At 35.4% G+C, this 21,341-nt stretch overlaps 1 protein-coding gene and 1 long non-coding RNA gene across 3 annotated transcripts in view; one reads left to right on the top strand and one right to left on the bottom strand.

The window, feature by feature from the left end:
• The window catches only part of FGF7 (fibroblast growth factor 7), a 64,164-nt gene extending 50,609 nt beyond the window's left edge, over positions 1 to 13,555 (bottom strand). Inside the window, exons 1-2 of one of the 2 annotated variants that reach the window (XM_036895138.2) lie at positions 13,319 to 13,555; positions 12,183 to 12,734 (exon numbers count right to left, since the gene is read on the bottom strand). In XM_036895138.2, the coding sequence (XP_036751033.2) occupies positions 12,183 to 12,468 (286 nt within the window). In that variant the 5' untranslated portion in view covers positions 12,469 to 12,734; positions 13,319 to 13,555. The remainder of the gene's footprint in view (positions 1 to 12,182; positions 12,735 to 13,318) is intronic. The other variant, XM_036895139.2, reaches the window with a different exon arrangement.
• LOC130679582 (uncharacterized) overlaps positions 1 to 21,341 on the top strand; it is a 176,467-nt gene that overhangs the window by 82,133 nt on the left and 72,993 nt on the right. The window lies entirely within an intron of this gene.

Below are 21,341 nucleotides of genomic sequence, written 5' to 3'. Positions count from 1 at the left end.
ACTATTTCTCTTTCAACCTATCCTTCAGAAATACTTGTTAGAACAAACTGTCTGCTGTTTGTTTGTTTGTGTTTGTTCTATTTGGATTTAGTGGCCTTTAGAAAGGGAAATGATCTGGCCAGACTCCTAAAATTGACTGATTCCCTGAAATTAAATGTATATGTGTATGTATACTATAATAATTATAAAAACAGTTACTAGTAAACAGAAGTATAAATATTTTTAATAAAAGTCAGAAATGCATTTAAAATACAACCAAATTAAATTTTGTAGCATCTTTAGCAGTTTGTAAGCAAAATAAATGGAGAGTTTCCATGCCAACTCAGGCAAGACAGATGGGGATGTTTTGTACAAGGAAAGTTGGAGTAAAGTTTTTATTTACATAATTAGAAGATAATGCCAAGCACTCATTAGGTAATATTACAGAGGAGAAAATTTCAACTATTTATAGTTCTTCAGATACAAATTAGCCCACTGCCTGGTGCAAATTAATGTGTGATGTTTAAATAACACCAGTGACAGTGTAGTGATACATGTGGTGATATAAAACTATGCTTTGGAGTTAAAGCTACTTTGGTCCATATTCCAACTTTGACAGTTACTAGGCTACGGAACCTAGAGCCACAAAGTTACCTAACTTTGTGAACCAAAATTGCCCCAACTGCAAAACGAGCATAACTCTGCCAACCTTGTAACTGCTCTGTGAATATTAAATCAGATAATATATATGAAGTGTTCAGCACCATGCCAGGCACACAGTAACCACTTAGTAAGTTTACCTCTTGGAGTCGTTATTTTTGTTTTCTTAAAATATTAATGATTTGTGTTTTCATCGTGGGAGAAAATTGTTACTAAAAATGCTTTGCTTCTTTCCCTATAAAGCCTCTTAGTAATTTGTGTTGGCTGTAAGGAAATGGGAAAGTTTAAAGCAGTATTCTGAACATGAACTTCTTGCTCTTTTATATATATGTAATGATGTTAGTCATGCAATGAATTCCCCAGGAGTATTATTCACTATCTACTCTTTGTAAGTTAACTGATGCCCCCAAAATTTCCAGAAAATGATCATTCATTGCACACAGAGGTTTTTGATACAGTCATTCCCATAATTGGCAAATTTTGAACACCAATCATTCTTAATTAAAATGAGTAACATCTTAATAGACCTATGCATAATTTTAAACTAGAATTTATATAGTAGCAAATTTACCAAGCTGGCCAATTTCCTGAGGATCTTTTCTTTCTTTCTGTGAAATGGACTAAGATTGTGACTGCCACCTTACAGCAAAGAGGTATTTTGAGAATTAATTAGAATGGAACAAAGTGTTATAAACTCAATAAAAATGTTCCAGTTGTACATTTCATAGACTAAATTAGAAGATTTATGACAGTAACAAGCCAAATTTATTTCTACACAGTGTGGTAATTTTAACAGTAATATTGATGTGAATATCCAATAAACTATTAAACAGTACTTTAAAACATCACAAATTTTAGGTCCAAGTACTTAATAACCATGATATAGATTTATGCTCATCTCCTTTGAATTATTATTCATAATCCAATCAACTTGTAGCCAGTTAAGAGAAAATCTGAAGACAAATTTGGCCAGAATGTTTTCAAAGTTGATAGCACCTCCTTATGTCTATTAAACATCCAACATTATTTGATAATGCATTATTTGTACAGGAAGGGAGTTGAGCACAATTTGTCTGGAACAAACACCTTACTAGATTTATCTTAGTGGGAAAACACCTCACTTCTTGCCTACTTCATGATTTTGCAGAAATAAAACTATGCAAAGCTGCCTGACTACTGAGTGTCCTGGTTAAATGGTTTTAACAGGTGATCCAACAGTGGCAGTAAAAGTTGGCTTATCTTAAAGAATGTGCAGATAACCGCCATAATTTTCTCCTTAAAGGCCGAACATATGCCTCAAAACCACTGTTTCTCTGTTTTTAGAAACCATTATGGGGAAAAATTGTCCATAATGATAATGTAGCTTTTACAGTGATTACTTGTGAACAGCTGACTTAAACAGGTTACAACTATGTAAAAGGTTGAAAAGTCATTATAAAGAGGAAAATATTCACTTATCCAGAAAAACAATATTATTCCAATTAGTCATTTTTAGTAAACAGAGCAATCAGAAAAAGTCTGAATATTGATAAAGGACAAATGTTGTTCTCATATTTTTAATTCAAAAAAAAAAGATTTACGTTACTGAGCTTAACATTGATACCTGAAAAGATATTAAATCACTTTCCACTTCCCAACCTCCCCATACTCTCTTACTACAAAGCATCTCCAAAAAGTATTTCATCTGGAGGTAATGTATTTGTCCTCTCTCTTTCATCCTGCAGGTCATTTTCTCACAGAAAAGACCCCCATGCCCGCCTCCCCAAGCTGAGTTAGGTCACCCCCTAATGTGCTCTAAACTTGCCCCCTCTGACTTGTAGTTCACCATCGACCCCCAATAGACTTTAATTCTCTAAAAACTGAACTGTGGACTTGCTTACTACCACAACCTCAATCTGGTTTAGGGAGGGTATCAAGGACTATTTGTTGAATTAATAAAAGAATGAAAAAAGTCACCTATCTTTTAGAGTATTGTGTGATATTTTCATTATTCATGCAAACAAGGAAGGAAACTGCCCCCTGCCCACAGGCAAGTGCCCCTGAGAGCCGCCTCAGTGTGAACCAGCCCCACCAGGCCTGCAGGCCGAAGAACAAGTAGAGGCACCATAAGGCCTGAAAGACTATCTGAGGATCAGGCTCCTGGCCCTAAAACAGAGAGGGATCTTCCAACCCTCCACCTCTCCCCAGCTCTCCTCTGTATACACATGTCCGCTCCTCACTCACCATGGGCCATCAAGTTCAGGATCAATCTTTCAAGTGCTACTAATAAGTAGGCAGATCCCTACCCAGAAATTCTCAGCACACTGCCTGTTTTTACTAGTATAGTTCATTTAATTCTTAAAAACTTTTCCTCTGTCTTCTTTTAATGCAGGTATTCGTCAAGCCAATATCAACTATGAGTTTTGTGGGGGATTTACATATAGTTTTTGACATGCAGGGATAAGAAGAGAATAAGAGTTGCTGTTGAGGAGGACCGTTAACTTTTCCACGATTGGTTTTCATCATACCTCAACAATCAGACTTTCAGTATCATCAGTGGTACTGCTTAGATCTTTGGCCTCTACAAAAACAAAAGAAAAATAACAAATCTTTTCCACTAGTCCCTTGAAATTACCTAGAAAAACATTAAGGCAAATAAGTTCTAGAGGCCAATACTTTTTTATGATAGAGAATAAGAGAAGTAAGGTGTATTTCTCTTTGATTTCAGCAAAGCTTTTAATACTTGTCCACATTAAATTTTCATGATAATTTAGTAATCTATTTCTTATCTCTAACTACTTTTAGAAGTGTAAAAACTTAAGAGAAAAATATTTTGAGTGACTGCCAATCCTTCTCCTTTCTTCCACCTCTTGCATTGTGCTAAGTGCCAATTCCTCTGTCACTGGGAGACAAAAGGAAGAATATTGCTTATCTTTCCAGAACTGGCATTCTAATGGCATTAGCAAATGCAAACAGAAAGAACCGTAAGACAAGGCAAATGTGCTGTGTATGACTAGAAAGGCAATTTTATTTAAAATCTTAAGTGACCTCTCCAAAGGATACTGAAATTAATTCATTAAATTTGTAGTTCTTCCTTCAGTTTGTCTAAATTTCAAAATTCAAAATAGTGTTTGGTCCGTAAATGAAACTTGTTCTTTATTGCTACTGATATGGTATTGAAATACTTTTAAATTTTGCTAAAATTACTTTTTTGAAAAGTAAGACAAAGTTAATAGTTTTTAAATACAGAAGATAAGAATTTTCAATCATGCAGAAATCTTAAAACGATTTTAGGCAACTGCATGTGAAATGCTTTTGGTCAGTTTTTAGGTTGCCCAAAGAATGATATTGTGCATCACTTCAGATTAGGAGAATGGTCCTATAAAGCTGCTCAGCACTCAGAGCTTCAAACCAAGCTTGAATCTCACTGAAAATTTCTGGACTTAAGCCCAGCATCCACACCCAAAATACTACCATAATAGTCCAAAATCATATGCAGACTCCCGACTTTGGCACAAATTCCTGATTCAGGGTCATGTTTAAAATATTGGTTCAGTTCCCAATTTTATAGCCTTTTTACTTGGACCAAATAACTGAGTGAAAATTTGGTTTAATTCTTTACTACACCAGAGATAGATCCCTAAGCAATAGCTCTCAATTTGAAATCTGATAAAATATAAATGGTTTACCAAATTAGGGACAAGAGTAGGGAATGTTTAGGGGGTGGCAGGGGAAATGCTCTCTGTCTTAGAGTTTTGCAATTCCTATTACTGTAGTATAGGTTCAGAGAATTTCTGCTGTGAAAAACTTTTCAAACTTTATTTAATCTAATATTTCCCAAATGGTTAGCCACAGAAACTGTATTGCAGGAAACACCATTAATATCTTAAGGGATACTACCATTCTAAGAAATAAAGTTTGGAATTGCTGCCTTAAGAAAATTTTACAGGCTGAGTCGATTCTGAATTTGATCTAAAATCATTTTTCTCAACATTATCTACAATTACATCTTAAGTTCAAATAGGCAGACAAATGGAAAATATATAGCTTTTGATGCCTCATTTCTCTTATCTTACATTAATCATAAGAATAAACTCAATTTCAGAATAGTCTTGATAAATCAAGATTATTACAGTTTTAGGGACAAATTTAACTAATAGGTTTAAACCTCCAATCTGAGTAACATCTGCAATAATCTATTATCATTTCAACCCCTCTGTATACCATTTTGGTTTTGTTTGTTTTGTTTTGATTTCAGAAATCCTTCCACTACTATCTTATTAAAACCTATTGCATTCCATTGCCCTTATTTCTTAAGTGCATCAAAAAAGTAAATAGAACTTTACTTTATGAGACTCCTTTATTTAAATCCACCCTAAACTTAAAAGGCAAATCCATTACTTTCTACATAAAGTCCTTTTTCCTTTCCTCTCTCACCCTTTTCTTTCCTGTTTATAAAGATATATTTTTCCTATTTATTCTTAGAAGGATACTAACTAATGGTTCTATCAAGTACTTATGCCCACTTCACCAGAAGTGATTACATTCTTCTGCAGGGAAGTTGAATGGAGTAACTGTAGAATCTCTAGAGCCAATTCTCCCTCAACAGACATCAAGCTTTTCCCTCTGAGAATATTGTCTGTCTAAAAGGCAAGTCTTACCTGGACATTAATATTGGATAATTCTCCTCTCTCCTTCCCTATCCTAATCCCTTTGACTTTGTATATTAACCACACAAACCTATCCATGCAACTAACTATGATATTCCTTGCTAAGTCATGTGCAGATATAACCTCAAATTGCAGATATGAATCTTGGTCAAGAAACAGTTAATGTTCAATGACTCTTTAATGTGACTTTCAAAACCATGCAAAAGGCAGAGGATTTTCATTTTCCAACCTATTTCGTATGCAGGAAGATTGGATAGGAACCTGGAGGACATTATGCTAAGTGAAATAAGCCAGACACAGATGGACAAATACTACATGATACTGCTTATAGGAGGAACCTAAAATAATCAGATGTACAGAGGCAGAGAGTAGGATGGTGGCTGCTAGGAGCTAAGGGGAGGGGGAAACACAGAGGTGATAGTCAAAGGATACTAAGTTTCATTTTGCAAGTTGAGTAAGTCCTAGAGAGAGACTGTACAGTGTAGTGCCTATGGTTTGCAATATGATATCATATATTTAAATATTTGCTAAGAGGAAAGATCTTATGTTTGTTTTTATCACAAAAATAGTAATAAATAAAAAGGGCAGGAAGACACTTTTGGATATGATGATATGTTTATGGCATAGATTGTGGCAATGGTTTCACAGATGTGTATTTATCTCCAAATTCATCAGTTAATTATATACCTTAAATAAGTCCAGCTTTTGTATGTCAACCATACCTCAGTAAAGTGATCTTAAAAAAAAAGAAAGATTCAATATGGTTCAGAAAAGGGAGGAATTCACATGGAAGCCCATTTTCACTTAATCAGTACTTTTTTTCTCCATATTACTTAAATACTTCCAATTCTTGCCTATTTTTTCATGTGACATATATGACATTAAAATATAGGAAGGTACTGTATTCCAATAGTGATGTCAAAAAAGTTACTATGCTACCAAAATTCATTTAGGTCAGAGAAAGAAAACTAGGATCCTCAGAAAAGATGGAAAGCTTTGCCTTAGTCCCAAACTTACCCAGAGAACAAACCTCTGGCTTCACATCCTTTTCACTAATCTGGATAGCCCTTCTAGGCCTGTGGTTTCTTCCCCCTTGGGTTTTCTAAACTGGAAGTTATCTTTTTGAATTACTGCCTTTGAATTCTGTCGGGGGACCATAGGAGGTGAGATGTTTCTATTTGGGAGCATCTGGGTTCACAGTCGTAAGTAGCTCATTTAAGTGCTGACTAACCTGGAATAGAGGCCTGTATCCAGGTCCCCTGCTGCAGCACCACTTGAAAATATCAGAAAAGACTCATACTTGCCTGGCATTGTGAGACTGTAGCAGAGGACCTATTCTTCCCCACAGTGAGCTCATTCATCAGAGAAGCCTTCTTACATAGGAGCTGCAAGAGCTGCCATCACACCCACTGCCAGGCCAGTTCACCAAATGTTGGAGCCACTGAAATTTGTCAGAGAGGTCAAATGGACCTAGAAGAATGTCCTCGATGCTCAATTCAAATTCATTCCTGATAAGCCTATTTCGAAATGTTCTAGGGTACAAGTTAACTCTAGAGCTCTGTAAGGGTTCCGAAACATGCCCAGGCACCTGAGGGGACCCAGGATAAATTAGAACCCTTGGTCCCATTAAGTAGTAGTTTTCAACGTTAGCTGTGCTGTGAAATCACTAGAGATCTTCAACAAACACTGATGCCTGGGTCCTCCCTGCCTTCTCAAGATTCCCATTTAATTGAACTGTGGTTTCTCCAGTAATCTGTGATCCCCTTAATCCAGTGGTTCTCAATTTTAGCGGCATATCAGAATTATCTGGGGAGCTTCTAAGATTCCGGATGCCCAGGCTGCACCCCAAATCAATTTAACGAGAATCTTTGTGGGTGGGACCGGGTGCCAGTATTTTTTTAAGTTCCCCAGCTGATTACAATATTTAGCCAAGAAATAGAAAAATCTAGACAAGGAAATCCTTCCGTATATCTAAAAGTGGGCTTCTTGCATTCTAATTCACTTGGGTCTCTGAATGCTCTAAAACTACAGGGTGAAGAGTTGTAATGCAGCTGAGTCACAAGGGAAAATACATGTTCCGATGCTCTGGGTTGATACAGAAATGAAAGTGATGGTCAGTTTAGATGAGGATTTACAAAATAAATAATATATGCACTTGTGACAGTAAATTATTTGTACTTTATAAATGCCAGACACTTGCATTAGCCAAAATAAAAATATAAAAGAGGAATACAATAAAACAAAAAATAATCCTTAATATTAGAATTTCCAAAGAATAGCTAATATTTCCAAATCTGCTCCCCAGCCATTTATCCATCTTCCTTAATTTAAAGCCTTAACAACTTACTTAAGGGAATGCAGGTCCCCAGTTCTATAGGATTCCATTTTGTCAATAATTCTAGGATTTTGGTTCAACTCTATAGATATGTTCTTCATTGTCTTCTTTTTTAAACGGTGGGTTGTCTTGGCTTTTTTTATTTTGATAGATAATTTGAATTGTTGTTCTTTTAAATAACCTTCTAAGAACTGTTTGAAACATAACCAAGTTTACCATCTCTCTATTTATAGGTGATATGCTAGCTACTAGAAGAGATTATTGTTGAGTAGGAGCTTATCCAAATATTTGTTGACAGTTGAGTCACTGAAGATTTTGTGGCAAAATCCAACAACACTCTGTTTATTTGCTTCTTGCCAATTGTTAGGCCATATCCCGTCACAGTCTAACAATCCAAAAGAGAATATTGCCAAATCACTGGCCAATGTTCAGAATTACTAATAACCCTTTTCTTGCTATGGGCCTTACAATGCTTAACTATAACAAGTGAGGAGCACTTTTTCTTAAATCAGTGGTTTATGACATCTTAACGGGAATGGGTAATAGTGACCATTGCTGGGAAGAGCAAAACTCGTAATTGGAGGCCAAAAACAAGAAAATCGTCCTGAGAGGCTGAGCTTTATCTTCCACATCTGTCTCCCAGGGCGGTCGTCAGCTGCCCAGTGCACCGCTGCTGTCTCTCACTCGGCACCTCAATTCCCAGCTTCAACAGCAGTGCTATTTCTGCCAGGTGTGGAGTGATTGCCTCTGTCTGCTGATGGGCTGCCTGATCCAAACATTATCTAAACTCACCCTCTGGCCTTGTCTCCAAGGGGAGAGCTCTGACAGCAGGAGAAGCACTGGCCATCCAATGCCAGTCCTCTTATGATGATAGCAATGTTCTCCTTTTGCAGAGAACATGAATATTTACTTCATGGTCTGGGGAAGACACTTTATGCTTTTATTAATCTTATGATTAGTTCAGATTAAGTTCCAGTTTCACCAGAGAGAACAAGCTGAGAGGAGAGGATTTTTTGCCTCCCGGGCAAGAATAGTATGCAATCTCAGACCCAGTTCTCCAGTTACAGCTTCTCTCCTCTCAGTTGTCAGACATGCAGTCCAGCATCTGTTGTCCTCTCATGAATTTCTACATTTACATAGTGGGGTCTTACTTGTAAGCATACCAATAGAAGTCTTATTTCTGTTGGGTTCTTTGGTGTAATTTTTCAGCAATTTATTCATTCTAATCTATACTTAAAATATTTCACAAGACAACACTGTAATTAAGCTAAGACTGAGGTGACATCCTCACAATCCAGGGAGCTTAAGTAGTGTTTTCAATTCCCTAAAAATAGGAGACATGAGTTATCATATCGACCTCCCTACCACTCTCCTTCTCTTCTTCTAGGCCCTCCATGCACCTACCGCAGGCCAACACCTGGAAACAGAGTTATACACTCATATTTTTCACCTCTCCTACTCACTCCAACCCATTATCTTAGCAATATCTTATAAACCACATTCTTTTCAAGAAGTTATGCTTCTGCTGATGAAGTGAGCAGTCATTCAAGACCCATTGACAGCCTCAAGTCACTTTCCCTTTCATTCAAAGCAAAGCTGTGAGAATAGACTGGGGACTTTCTTCGGGTAACTCAGAGAGCAATTACATTTCACATAGCTGACATCTAACTTTCCACAAAACACTGTATCATGTAAGACATTTAAATCTATACCATCTAAAAAGACCTCCAAAGGTGGGTGATTAACAACCTGTTAATAAGTTTAAGGGATCTGAACACTGAAAATGAAATTCAGGGTTTAATTCTGATATTGACCATTTTCTGAACTCCACTGAAATTAACTCTAAATGGACAACCTAACTACCTTTTACTCTCATTTTAATGGGGGGGAAAAAAAGGAAACATCTTTTGTTCATTTGCTCATTCACTCAATTAATGATTGAGGAATGTAAACAATCTTTATATTTGTAATTTCAAGTTTCTCTTCTAACTTTTTAAAATAAATTCTGTTGAGCACTCTCTTTGTACCTGGTTACAGGAGCTTCAACTTCACATGTGTCAAATTCCACATTTTATCTATGGGGCATTCACTTTTAAATTAGTAAGGCCCCCCTTAAATAATAGGAAATGACTATCAAAATTCTCTTCTAAGTCATTCTCCATTTATTTTTCCATGGCGGATTTCCTTCTGCATCTTAGGATTTCTTATAGAGAACAGTGAATTAGTGTCCTTTTTATTATGGAGAAGCCTGATTTGTTCCTTCATCAAAAAGATAGCACAACTTGACAACAGCTGTAGTTTACTTAAAGGATCCCATTGAGTTACCCTTTCTGGAGAATTTACTGTATCAAGAAAGTATACTATGTACACAGCCTGTGAAAAAGCTTATAGAAGTGAAGATTATTTATAAAACACATACATATATATATATATATATATCTTTTAGCACATTAGTATTGTGACCTTCTAATTTATAATGATATAGAATGACTTTCATTCTCTCTTACCTTCTTTGTTACTGTAGAATTAGTGTGAGAGGAGAAACTGTGTATCAGATTGGCTTTATGGTTACTCAACATTACGCTAAATTGTGTTTCAAATTACAAAATAACTTAAGCATTTTGTGTATGTTTACAAACACCTGAGTTTCATGGTTTTAAGCAATTTTAACACAAAATAAAACTTACAAATGTGAATGCATCCAATTGTACATATTTTTTTTTCCAAATAATTATGCATATTATTCATTTTCACTGGATTTTGCATGAAATATTTCACTTTTTCATTATTTTATGAAAGCATTCAAAAGAAATTAGTTGGCATCTAAAAGAATTCTATAGTGTTTAGGTTTAATAACCTTATTATTACAGTTTGAAGTTGGTTCTGATGGTTCATCTTACAGTTGAGATAATATTCACTTTCCCTTCTTTCAAGATACTGATAATTGTATGAGTACTTATATTTGTTCACATTTATGTTATATATTTTATATATATTAGAACAGATAGCCTATAAGAACTATATTGCATATTGGAGATGATCTGTGTGTATCTCACATCTTACAGATTAAAAAACTGAGAATTGGAAAGAAGTAAGAAACTGTTCTAAAGTCATTCACAGACAGGCATTGGATTTATGTGTCATAACTTCCACCTGGGCTCTGTTCTCTCTGAAAGGTTCCATTATCCATGATAAATCTCAATAACTTAAGTAACTTGATTATAAGCCAAATTCTGTTGCTCACATAGAAGTGGCTATCCACAATACTTCTCTCCAAATAATTATTTCCTTAGCTAAACTTAAGTATAATAACAATACTCTAGAACCAATATGATAATTTTATTAATAATAGTAATAAAATCATAACTGTTAACAAGCCATTAAAATGGCTTTAATATTCTATATCAATTATAGTTAAAAGGAAGATTCTCTCATTTTCATATTGGAAACATAATTCCCATTTATTGGTTCATTAGTTCAGAAGCCTAAAAGCCACGCATTAAACAAGGAACAAAAGTTTTAAGTATTCACTGCAAGCCTAGCACTGTGTTAGGCAGATGTTTACACCATCATCCCCATGCAGCCTTTTCAATTGACTTTAACACCTACAAGATTATAAGATGATATAATAACATTGTTCAAGTGCTAGTAATACAAACAAAATTTATTTTCAGTCCAGGATTTTAAATTCTTAATATATATGTTGAGGTATATATTTCATCCCATTAAATTTAATATTATTGAGACTATTTAATAATCATGAATACTAAAATATAAATCCAATCCTGATATTTCAACATGAAAATAATAACTTATTCTTGAGGAAAATGTAAGGCTTAGTAATAGAAAATCATGGAATTAAATCTCTACCAACTCATTTTTATTTCTTCTTTTGGCCTTGTATTTCTCTTAAAGTAACATAGAACTATCGTGTAGAAGATCTAGGTGAAGAAAATGTTAGGAGGAACCTATTGTCTGCTGCAGTAAATAATTAAGCCATCTAATAGAAGCTCATTGTAACATGTACAGAAAAGGATACTGCAGATTCCCTTCTGTTTTATAACTATTCACCATTACACAAGTCCCTGAATGCATTTTTGAAAACAAATTAAGTATTTTACATCACAGAAATATTCTTTCCAAGGAAATAAAATTATTTGTAAAAGATAAATTATCTGTTTCTTAAACCAGTAAGTAGTTTTTGGTGAGTACTTACTGAGCACTCTATTAAAGTTCCCAGTGAGTTTTGCTAGAAAACAGTAAATCACATTTCAGTATGAATAACAAATATTTACACTGTGCTTAACTTAGGAATATTTTGATCTTAGGAAGTGGAGAATATATTTTCAAATTCACCTGGGTAATTAGCCCCAACAATAATATTAGTAGATTTGCCCTGTTTTAGGAAAGTAGTTAAACTATCCCAATTTAAAGAATTTAGAAGATGATATTTGATTTAAAAAAAAAAAAGAAAACTAAGAAAGCATGTCACTTGAACCTTGACCCTTTCACAGATTGTTAAGGTTCACAGGCAGTGCTGTAAATAAAAGATTACTTACTGTAATTGTTCTTCATCTCTTGGGTCCCTTTGACTTTACCTCGTTTGTCAATCCTCAGATACCACTGTGTTCGGCAGAAGAGTCTTCTCACTCTTATATCCCCTCCTTCCATGTAATCATAGCTTCTTGTATGTCGCTCAGGGCTGGAACAGTTCACATTTGCAGCCATTTGCTCTGGAGTCATGTCATTGCAAGCTAAAGATATAGTGCCCACTAGACAGATAATGTGAAAGCATGATCTGTAGAGCAAAGTTGGCAGGATCCATGTCAGTATCCATTTGCGCATTATAGTGTAGTGCTCCGGGTGTTCATGAATAACATAATGAAAATTAAATCTTGAGTTGATTGTTGCTCCTAGGTCATTGACCTCTTCTTATCTGTGAATTGTAGATTGATTTAAGAAAGAGTAGTTGCTCTTTCCAAACTGTTAGCCTTATCCTTTTAGCTCCTGATAACAATACAGGATTCCTCCTTAAATAACTGTTTGTATATCCTTATAAAAACAGGTTTATAATAAGCTCAGTTGCTGTAACGCTGTTTGCCACTTGCCTTCTGTTTGCAATGAGAGATAAAGAATGGGGGGGGAAGAGAGAGGAAGATGAAAATCGTATGTATAAATTTCAGGAGGTAAATAGTATAACATGCAATGTAGTTTATATTGACTGTGAAGGAACATTTAAAACAGCTTACACTGAGGATGTCAACATCTTTCCACTCTATATGTATATTTATAAAAGTTATGCATTAGTAAAGACTAATCAGAATATGCTTATACCATTCATTCCAGTTGCTATTTAGTAAGAAATATCCTGCAGTTAGGGCTACTGACTTAAGATCTAAAATTACTATTAACAAAATATAAAAGCTTTCCCTAGATTTCATTATGACATGCCTTTATGTTTGTGGTGAATCAGTTTTCTCCTGAACTGCCCACATTTCTCAAGTTAAATGTCAGGTCTGCTCTGGAGAACCTCAACCTTATCTTTATGTAAGTTCTACAGCATAATTACCACAGTAATTACATGGCTCAAGAATCTGGTAACTTTACTTTTCCCTTCAGTACTGAAACCAGAGAATGAGATAAACTACTAGAAAACATTCAGCAGTATTTTTAAAGACAAATAACAGCAACTTACTTGTTCTGGTGATAACAGCTGGATACACAAGAATTCCATGTCTGTTGTCTGCCTTGTGCAACTTGAGCCTCTCTACTGTAGCTACAAACTATTTCTCAGCTGAGAAATTCTCCAGCAGAATCATAATTGTTTCCATAAATCAACAGGCAAGAGGAATTCTCTGTGTGTGTGAGCGCGTGTGTGCTTGTGTGTGAGTGTGTGGAGCCTTTTATTCAGGGCTTTTCGATAAATACCTTTGCTGACCTCATTGGAAGCAATTAAAACTTAACCAGTGAGCTGTTAGTTGAGCACAACAGCGAGAATAAAAAAAGGCTTATATAGTATTCATTCAATGGTCATGAGAGGGAGCTGTGAACATGGTTTATGCTTAAATCTAAGTGGATACCTACTTTGTAGAAACAGATCTCTGATTCTGAAGCAGTTAGAAGGGGAAAGGGAATTTTTAAACCATCTGTACAACATAGCAGTTTATATAAATTGAAAAATATTCCTTTGAACATACATGCAAAAGCGTTTTTTTTAATAGTTAGAAAATCCTTTCCATAGCTTTATTAAGCATGCATTTCTACTATTACTCCTTTGTGGTCAAGATGTTGGAATAAAATTACTAATATGCATTAACTCACATCTTAGTGTCCTGCAGCACTATGTAGCTGAGTTAAGGGCATATCTCTTATGAGATATTTCACCATTATATGGAAATTTTATGTCTTATATTCCTAGATTGAAAATGAGAAGACCTAGGTTATTTTTTGAGTTGGGCCACTAATTATCAGTATGACCCTGGGCAAGTTACTGCAAGTCACTTGATGTTACTGGGTCTCAGCTGCTATTTTTATAAAATTAGTGTATTAGTCTAAATGATTCTATGGTGCATTGTAGTTTTAAAATTCTGTCAATTGTGACTTACTCTAACTATCAATATAGGAAAAGGATACATACTTTTAAAAATTACTATTCTTAAAAATTAAAAATAGGATGGTTTTACATTGGTTACCAATGCTTGCCTCTTGCTTCAACAAGAATATAGCACAATAAATAAATATTAGTTTAGGAATTATAAGAGGTATAGCTAATGTAAATAATGTAAATAAGAGAAAGCTAATTTACTTTCAAATATGAGTTATTGTCCTTTACACTTCCTGTTCTAGTGTGCATATGCAGTAGTCTAGTGTTTTATTAGGTATTTTTGCAGACTAATTGCATTGTTAGTCTAAACCAATATTTAGGAATGTATATTAAAATTCTCTTCCCCATCTTAATATCCTCCAATACACACACACAAAAAAAAAAAAAAAAAAAAAAAAACTTGAAATGCACTACTTTACCACCAGGTGGTGCATGTAGACCAAGTAAGAAAAGGATATTAAATCCATTCAGTCAGATTACAGTTTTTGTGATTTCCCTTTGTGTCTGTTTTTGTGGCACAGAACACTTTAAATGTGCCCAATGACTCTAGCCATCAGATACTGAAATTTAAGTTCATTAGAGCAGAGGAGGATGGGCCCTTCTATAATTGCCCCTGTTTAAAGTCGTGTGGCTGCAAAATATTCTATCATACATTTCTCTAAAAGGAGGAACAAGAAAAGTATGTTGGTACTGTGTTCTGTACACCCATTCGTTTGGGAGGCAGCAATAATGAGCAGGGTCAGAGCTCCTAGAACTTGTAAATTCCTTCTCTTAAAGAAATGAAAATTGATCACCAGTCAGTTCACATATAAAGGAATGCAGAAGCTACCAAGTCCATCTGTTACACACTGACCCGACAGGTTCTAAACTAAGAAATCAACAGATTAGAAGTCAAAATTTGCTAATTAAAACTCAAGACTTAAATAAAGGAAACTGATAGCTTGTTGATAAAGGAGGAGTGCTTAGGGCCTCCTTAAAATCCACTATCTAGAGTTAACTGTAATGGCACAAAATAAGTATGAAATTGTGATCTATGCACTTGACATTCACTAGATGCCATTGTACTTGGTGATGTGAAATTACAATCACAGTAATATTAATGAATAGATTCATTTCAACAAGGGAATTATATTTATTTAAATCTTTTGATTATCAGTTTCCTTACTGGAAAATAATTAGTTTAAGATGAGCCCACAGCCTGTTTCATTAGCACCACAGCTCTAATGAACAACCTCACTGTGCCCTTATTATACTTGTTCTTAAAGAGGAATTATCCAAAAACAAAGAGTGACTTTGGGTATCTCTAGATGGGGTAGCCCTCTGGGATTTTTTTCCTTTATTCTTTTTTTCTTTTTTTTTTTTTTTAGCTCTTAGTAGTAATAACATTGACAAGCATTTATTGCTCTTGTTTTAATGCACACATAGTAATGGCCAGGCACAAAAATACTTTGAAGAAGTGTCTCTTTTGTTGTTTCTGGATTGAATTAACTTCATTTTTAATTGGAACCAGTTCCATCTCTTGAGCTTTAAGTTTGTAAAATAAAATTTATTTTGTAAAACAAAGGCTTCTTGCATCTCTTACAAGAAATAGGCTTTTAAAAAATATCTTTAGAATGTAAAGATTATCACCTGGGGTTCTTCAAAAAGAAACAATATCTAATACTTGTCTAGTTTGATTTGGCGGATACAATATATGAAAAGGATACAGATAATCTATTTCAGTGAATATCATGAAAATATAAGCAGTTGTTTGCTGTAATGATTAGTAATAATTAACCACCTAATTTTGCTTAAGCAATCTTCATTATATACCTGTTTTGTGAAGAGGTAAATGACAGAAAATGACTTTTGTTTAATGAATTTTGCATTTCAGTAATTAATTTTAAACCTAAGCCACATTCATAAGTATGTATGATATAATCAATAGAAAGGGACATCATTAAATATTTTCATTACTTTATGTTCTTACACCCTATCCTCTTAGTTCCCATCCCTTCCTCAAAATATAGGTAATCATTGTTACTAGTTTCTTGTGTATCTTTCCAAAGTTTCTTATGCACATACAGGCAAACTGAGTACATGTATTTTTTTTACTTTTCCTCTTTTTATATAAAAGGTAGCATAGCATACCTAGTGTTCTAAATGTTGCATTTTTACTTGATAAAATACAAAATCTTCCCATCTCAGTATTTAGGAAACTTCCCCCCCACACGCACCTTTTTTTATAGCTGCATTGTTCCCCATTGAGTTTCACTGCCACAATGTATTTGACTACCTCCTATTGGTAACCATTTTACTTTTTTCCCAGTCTTTTTCTATTCAAAAAAATGCTACAATGAATTAAGTTATAAATAGGTCATAATTTACTGTGAAAATATATCTGTAGGATCAGATCCATTTCCAGATCCATTTGGGTCAGATGGTACATATATTTATTATCTAGATAGGTACTGTCAGCAGATGTAGTGCTAGTACTAGTCTGCAGAAGTTGTACTAGTTTTATTATCCCACTAGCAGTGCATAAGCATGACTCTGTGTTCAGTGCAGTGAGCTTCTGAGGTTTTACTAATGTGACAGGTGAAAGTGGCATTTCACTTTAGCTATCCCTTGCATTTCTCATTTTATGAGATAAAGTGACCATCAAGGACAAGCACTATGAAGAGGAGGTACATGGTGCTGTGAGTGTCCACAATAGGTGGCCGGAGGGTAAGATTCCCAGCAGTGATGCAGTTTGAAGGGTGAGTGGTGTTGACCACGTGAAAAGTTACCTATAAATGTACAAAGACCCTGTGTTGAAAGAGAGCATGTCATTTTCAACAACAAAACACCAGCATGACTCTAGTAGAGAGAATAAGAGGCACTGTGATGTCTGAAGACCCTGGAGCAGACAGGGCCCTGGTGGGCTATGCCAAGGAGTTTCATCTTTATCCTATGAACAATAGGAGGCCATTATAGTATGTTAAGCAGAAGAGTGACATGATCAGAACTGCACTCCCTGCCTCTCTTCTAGTCCAAACTTATTTAATTCCTATAGCAAAATAAGTTCATGAAATATTAAATTGCATTCCTTATCCTATTTTTTCTATTCTTATTTTCAAATAGATAGCCCAATTTTGTAATTGGAAAGAAAAGATGGGGAAGAAAAAAAATCATATATACTTCCTGACTTGGGTAAAGCCTAAATCCAGTTTAAAGGATTGTGCTAAGGACCCTGAAAAAAAGGAAAGTAGGAAAGTTCCTGTGAGGAGCAGCCTCAGGAAGGTAGAGTCCATAGACGGGGGAGATAGAGAAAGTCTATTTGGGGAGGTAAGGAGTATGGGCTGCCTCATGTGTCTGAACAGATGGGGCCAAAAGCACCCCTCGTAAAGGTTTCCCATTGCTGTAAAAAATTGTGGAGCATCAAGAAGCCCAGAGCTGAAGGAACTGTGTAAGCAGGGTTAATGAGCACCCAAAAGTGACTGAAGTAGACAAATGACTCAAAAACCAGAGGCCCTGAAAAAAAAAAAAAAAACCTTGGACCCTATGCTGTCTTGAAGCAGAAGGAAACCCCATAATAATTGAACTTAAGTTTTCCATCAACTGGGGGTTGGTGAAATTCTCATAGTTGAAGCTAAGTTGATTTATGAACATAAATTTATGTTATTTCTTGCATATTTGAGATTATGGTCCAAGATTTATTTCTACTACATTACCACAGCTATCACACTATAGATTTATCTTCTTTTCTTCTGTCAGTCCCATTCCATAAATTTAGCCTCAACTTTGGATCATGCCATAAAACCAATATTACTCCACTAAGCAAATATTTATCAAACAGCTACTTGGTACCAGATGTTGTCCTAGACTTTTGGAGATCCAGTGGTGAATATTCTGGAAATGATTTCTGCCTTTCCAGAGTATGCATTCCAGTGAGAGAACAAACATAAACATGCAGATCTGTGGGGTGTATGTGTATGTGGGGGTGGGTATTAGTATACAAAGAAGATGTGCAAGGAGACGGTGGGGTGAGGGCTACATGGGAAGGGCAATCTACTTTAAGCAGTAAAGGCCTACCTGAGGAGGTAAATTTTAAGCTTCCTAGAATAGGAATGGCCTTGGTGTGTCCCAAGAACTGAAAGAAAGCCTATGTGAATGAAATGCATGAGCAATGGGGAGAGTAGTGTAAGATATATGAAACTGAGAAGCAGGCAGGGACCCAGTCATGAAGAACTTTGGGAGTCATGGTAATAGGAGTTTGGATTTACTCTGAGGGTAATAGGAAGCTGGAGTGCAGGCACATCTACTCCAAACCTGGTCAAAGACAGTAGTTTAAACTCTGGAATAAAACCCCAAAAGTAAGTGGGTAAGCCTCAGGGCCCTGTAAATCCTCTTTATGTAAACTCTGTGTTTACTCTTGGCATGATACCCTAACATTTTAAAACTAACTGTATATAAGATAAAAAGTCTGAGTCATATGCTCAGAACTGTGGTGTGCATGTGACTCAAATGTATAAATACCTCAGTTTGCAAGTGTAACTTGACTTTTTGGGTTTCTGAGTCAATAAAAATTTGTTTTATTTAATTTATACTTGTAAAAAAGTTCTCTGAAAATCTAATCTAAACTTAAAGTTCTTCAGATTGTATTATTTATTTATTTACTGAATTACTGTGCAACTTTAGACCTAGAGCAAGAGCTCTAGAGTTATTGTTTTTTTATAATTTGGAAATGTCTATATAATGAAGTTACATAATTTGCTTTTAATTGCCTTGACTCCACTTAAATTAATGCTTAATTTCAGCTGTAAATTAGTGTCTAGTTTTGACAGCTTCGTGCCACTTTAACAGCTGAAGAATGTTATAATGGGTATGGAGAGAGAATTTTGCTTCACCCTTAAGAGAACATCATGAAAAACAACAAAGTCCCTGTGCAATTAAGGTTATTGCATTTTGCTTGAAATTGTCATTATTGGCTCCATATCCTTTGTCCACATAGCAAGGCAGCAAAGTAAGGGGAAAACTAGCAACAACAATTTTTTAATGTGTTAATAACAAAAATGGACTAATTTTTAATTCATTATCTTCAAAATCATGACTTTTCAGCACCAGATAAATTTTTCAGAAGTGGGAAAAGTAGGCAGAATAAAGATGCTATGATAATAAAGAAAGAAAAGAAAGTTAAGAAGTCTAACACCCTTAGTATAAAAATACAGCCACAAAAAGCCAGGGATCTGGTAAAATAGAGATTGGTGTAAAGGTGGTGGCAAACAAAATAACTCATGCATAAGAGGAAAGAGGTTCATACTTCTCCTTAGTCTTCTCTTCAAGCTAAATATTGTTGCTGTCTTTAAATATTACTCATATTTCCCCTCAGTGGTGTTTAATATTAACTCAATCACAGTGAGGCCTCCTTACTCCTCTAATCAATCCCAAATCTTATCAATTCTACCACCACCCCTTATTTCACACCTGTTCCTTCCTGTCAGTTATCACCTTCACATCCTAAATGACTGTTATCTCCCATGTCAACCCTCCTCCTAATTCATCTGGCATCTCCCCTCTCCAACTTCCAACCATTGTATGTTACTATCAGGTTAATCTTCCTAAAGCACAGGTGTAATCATGTTATCTTTCTGCTCAAAAGTCCTCAGTAACACCCCCATACTTCCCAAGTAAAATTCCTGCCTTCTTTTTCTAATATAGAAAGTCCTGTTCCCAACATCCTCTGTGATCCTCAGTACTCCCTAAATACCAGAATCTCTCACTAGGTTTGGAGTAAAGGGAGATTCACCTGCTCCCCACTTCTCTTGGTAGGGAAGGGCACTAACAGAAAAAATTTCTTCCTCACAAATCCTCCCTCACTCTACCTACTCTTTCCTCCTCTATTTATCTCTTCCCTCTTTCATATTCAGTCTGCAATGTGCATGAGGGACCGAGAGTCATGTAAGCAATTATCAGGTATTTCCTTTGAAATACTAAGTTTTCAACAATGCAGTAAAATTTCATCCTATCTATTCTTTTAATTCAGCTAATTACTTCAAGTCAACACTTGCTATGTATTTATGTCATATGCAGTATGATGAAGATATGCTGTACAATAGGATAAGCAAGGTCTCTGACCTCATGGAACTTAAATTATGGTGAAGGGACAGATAATAAACATATAAAAAGAATTCTGATGATATTGCTAGAAGAAATAAATGTTACTGTGGTAGCAAATAACAGAAAGAAGGGGGGAGGGGAGGAGTGTTTGGAATCTGGTCATAAAAGACCTTTCTGAGGAGGTGATATTTAAGCTGAGATCTGAAGGCTAAGAGAAAATCAGAAATGGAAATAGTACATTATATTATTAGACTAAGATAACAAGGAAAACAAAAGTTCTGAGGTGAATATGAGCTTGGTATGTTCTAGAAAATAAAGGATGACAGTGCAACTGGAGCATAGTGGGCAAGGGAAAAGTTAGTTGATGAGACCAATGTACGTAGGGTCTTGATACTTGGTAGGGGCTTTGGATTTGATCCTAGGTGTCATGGGTTATAATCAGTGAGTAATGTGATCATTCTGCAAACTTTGTAGGAAATGGTTTGGAGGATGACAAAAGTTGAAGTAAGGAGACCATTTAGGAAAGTACGGCTGCAATCCAGGTTAGAGTGATGATATCTTAGATCAGGACTGTGGAGGGGAGGTGGAAAGAAGGGGGAAGATATGTGTTGGAGCAAAGCTTGATGACAGCTTTAATGTGAAAGACGAGGAGGAGACGAGGTTAAGGTCCAGATGTCTGACATTTGTAACAGGATAAAGAGTGGTGTCATTGCAGAGCTAAGGATCAGCCCTGGAGGGCAGAATCGGGCAGCTAGAAAGTTTAGGTAAAAGGAATGCTATAATCCAAAACCCTACTCAGTCTAAACAAGAGAGATCTGGACCTCTTACTCCCTTGAAATGAGAACCAGTAAGCAACTTGCAAATCAAGAACCACAAAAATGTAGAAATAGAAACAGAATCTCTGTTTTAAGGAACATTAGTGCAAAAGGAAAGCATTTCTCATGGCAATGTTAAATATGTCTTTTGAGGAAAATGCTAAGGGCCATCTTCTTTCTTTTTTCTAATTAAGAATTTCTCTAACAACCAGAATATCATA

Source organism: Manis pentadactyla, chromosome 11 (assembly GCF_030020395.1).
Source record: "Manis pentadactyla isolate mManPen7 chromosome 11, mManPen7.hap1, whole genome shotgun sequence".
NCBI classification, from domain to species: domain Eukaryota; kingdom Metazoa; phylum Chordata; class Mammalia; order Pholidota; family Manidae; genus Manis; species Manis pentadactyla.
Note: the sequence above shows the minus strand (reverse complement) of the source record. Positions and strands in the feature narration are given on the sequence as shown.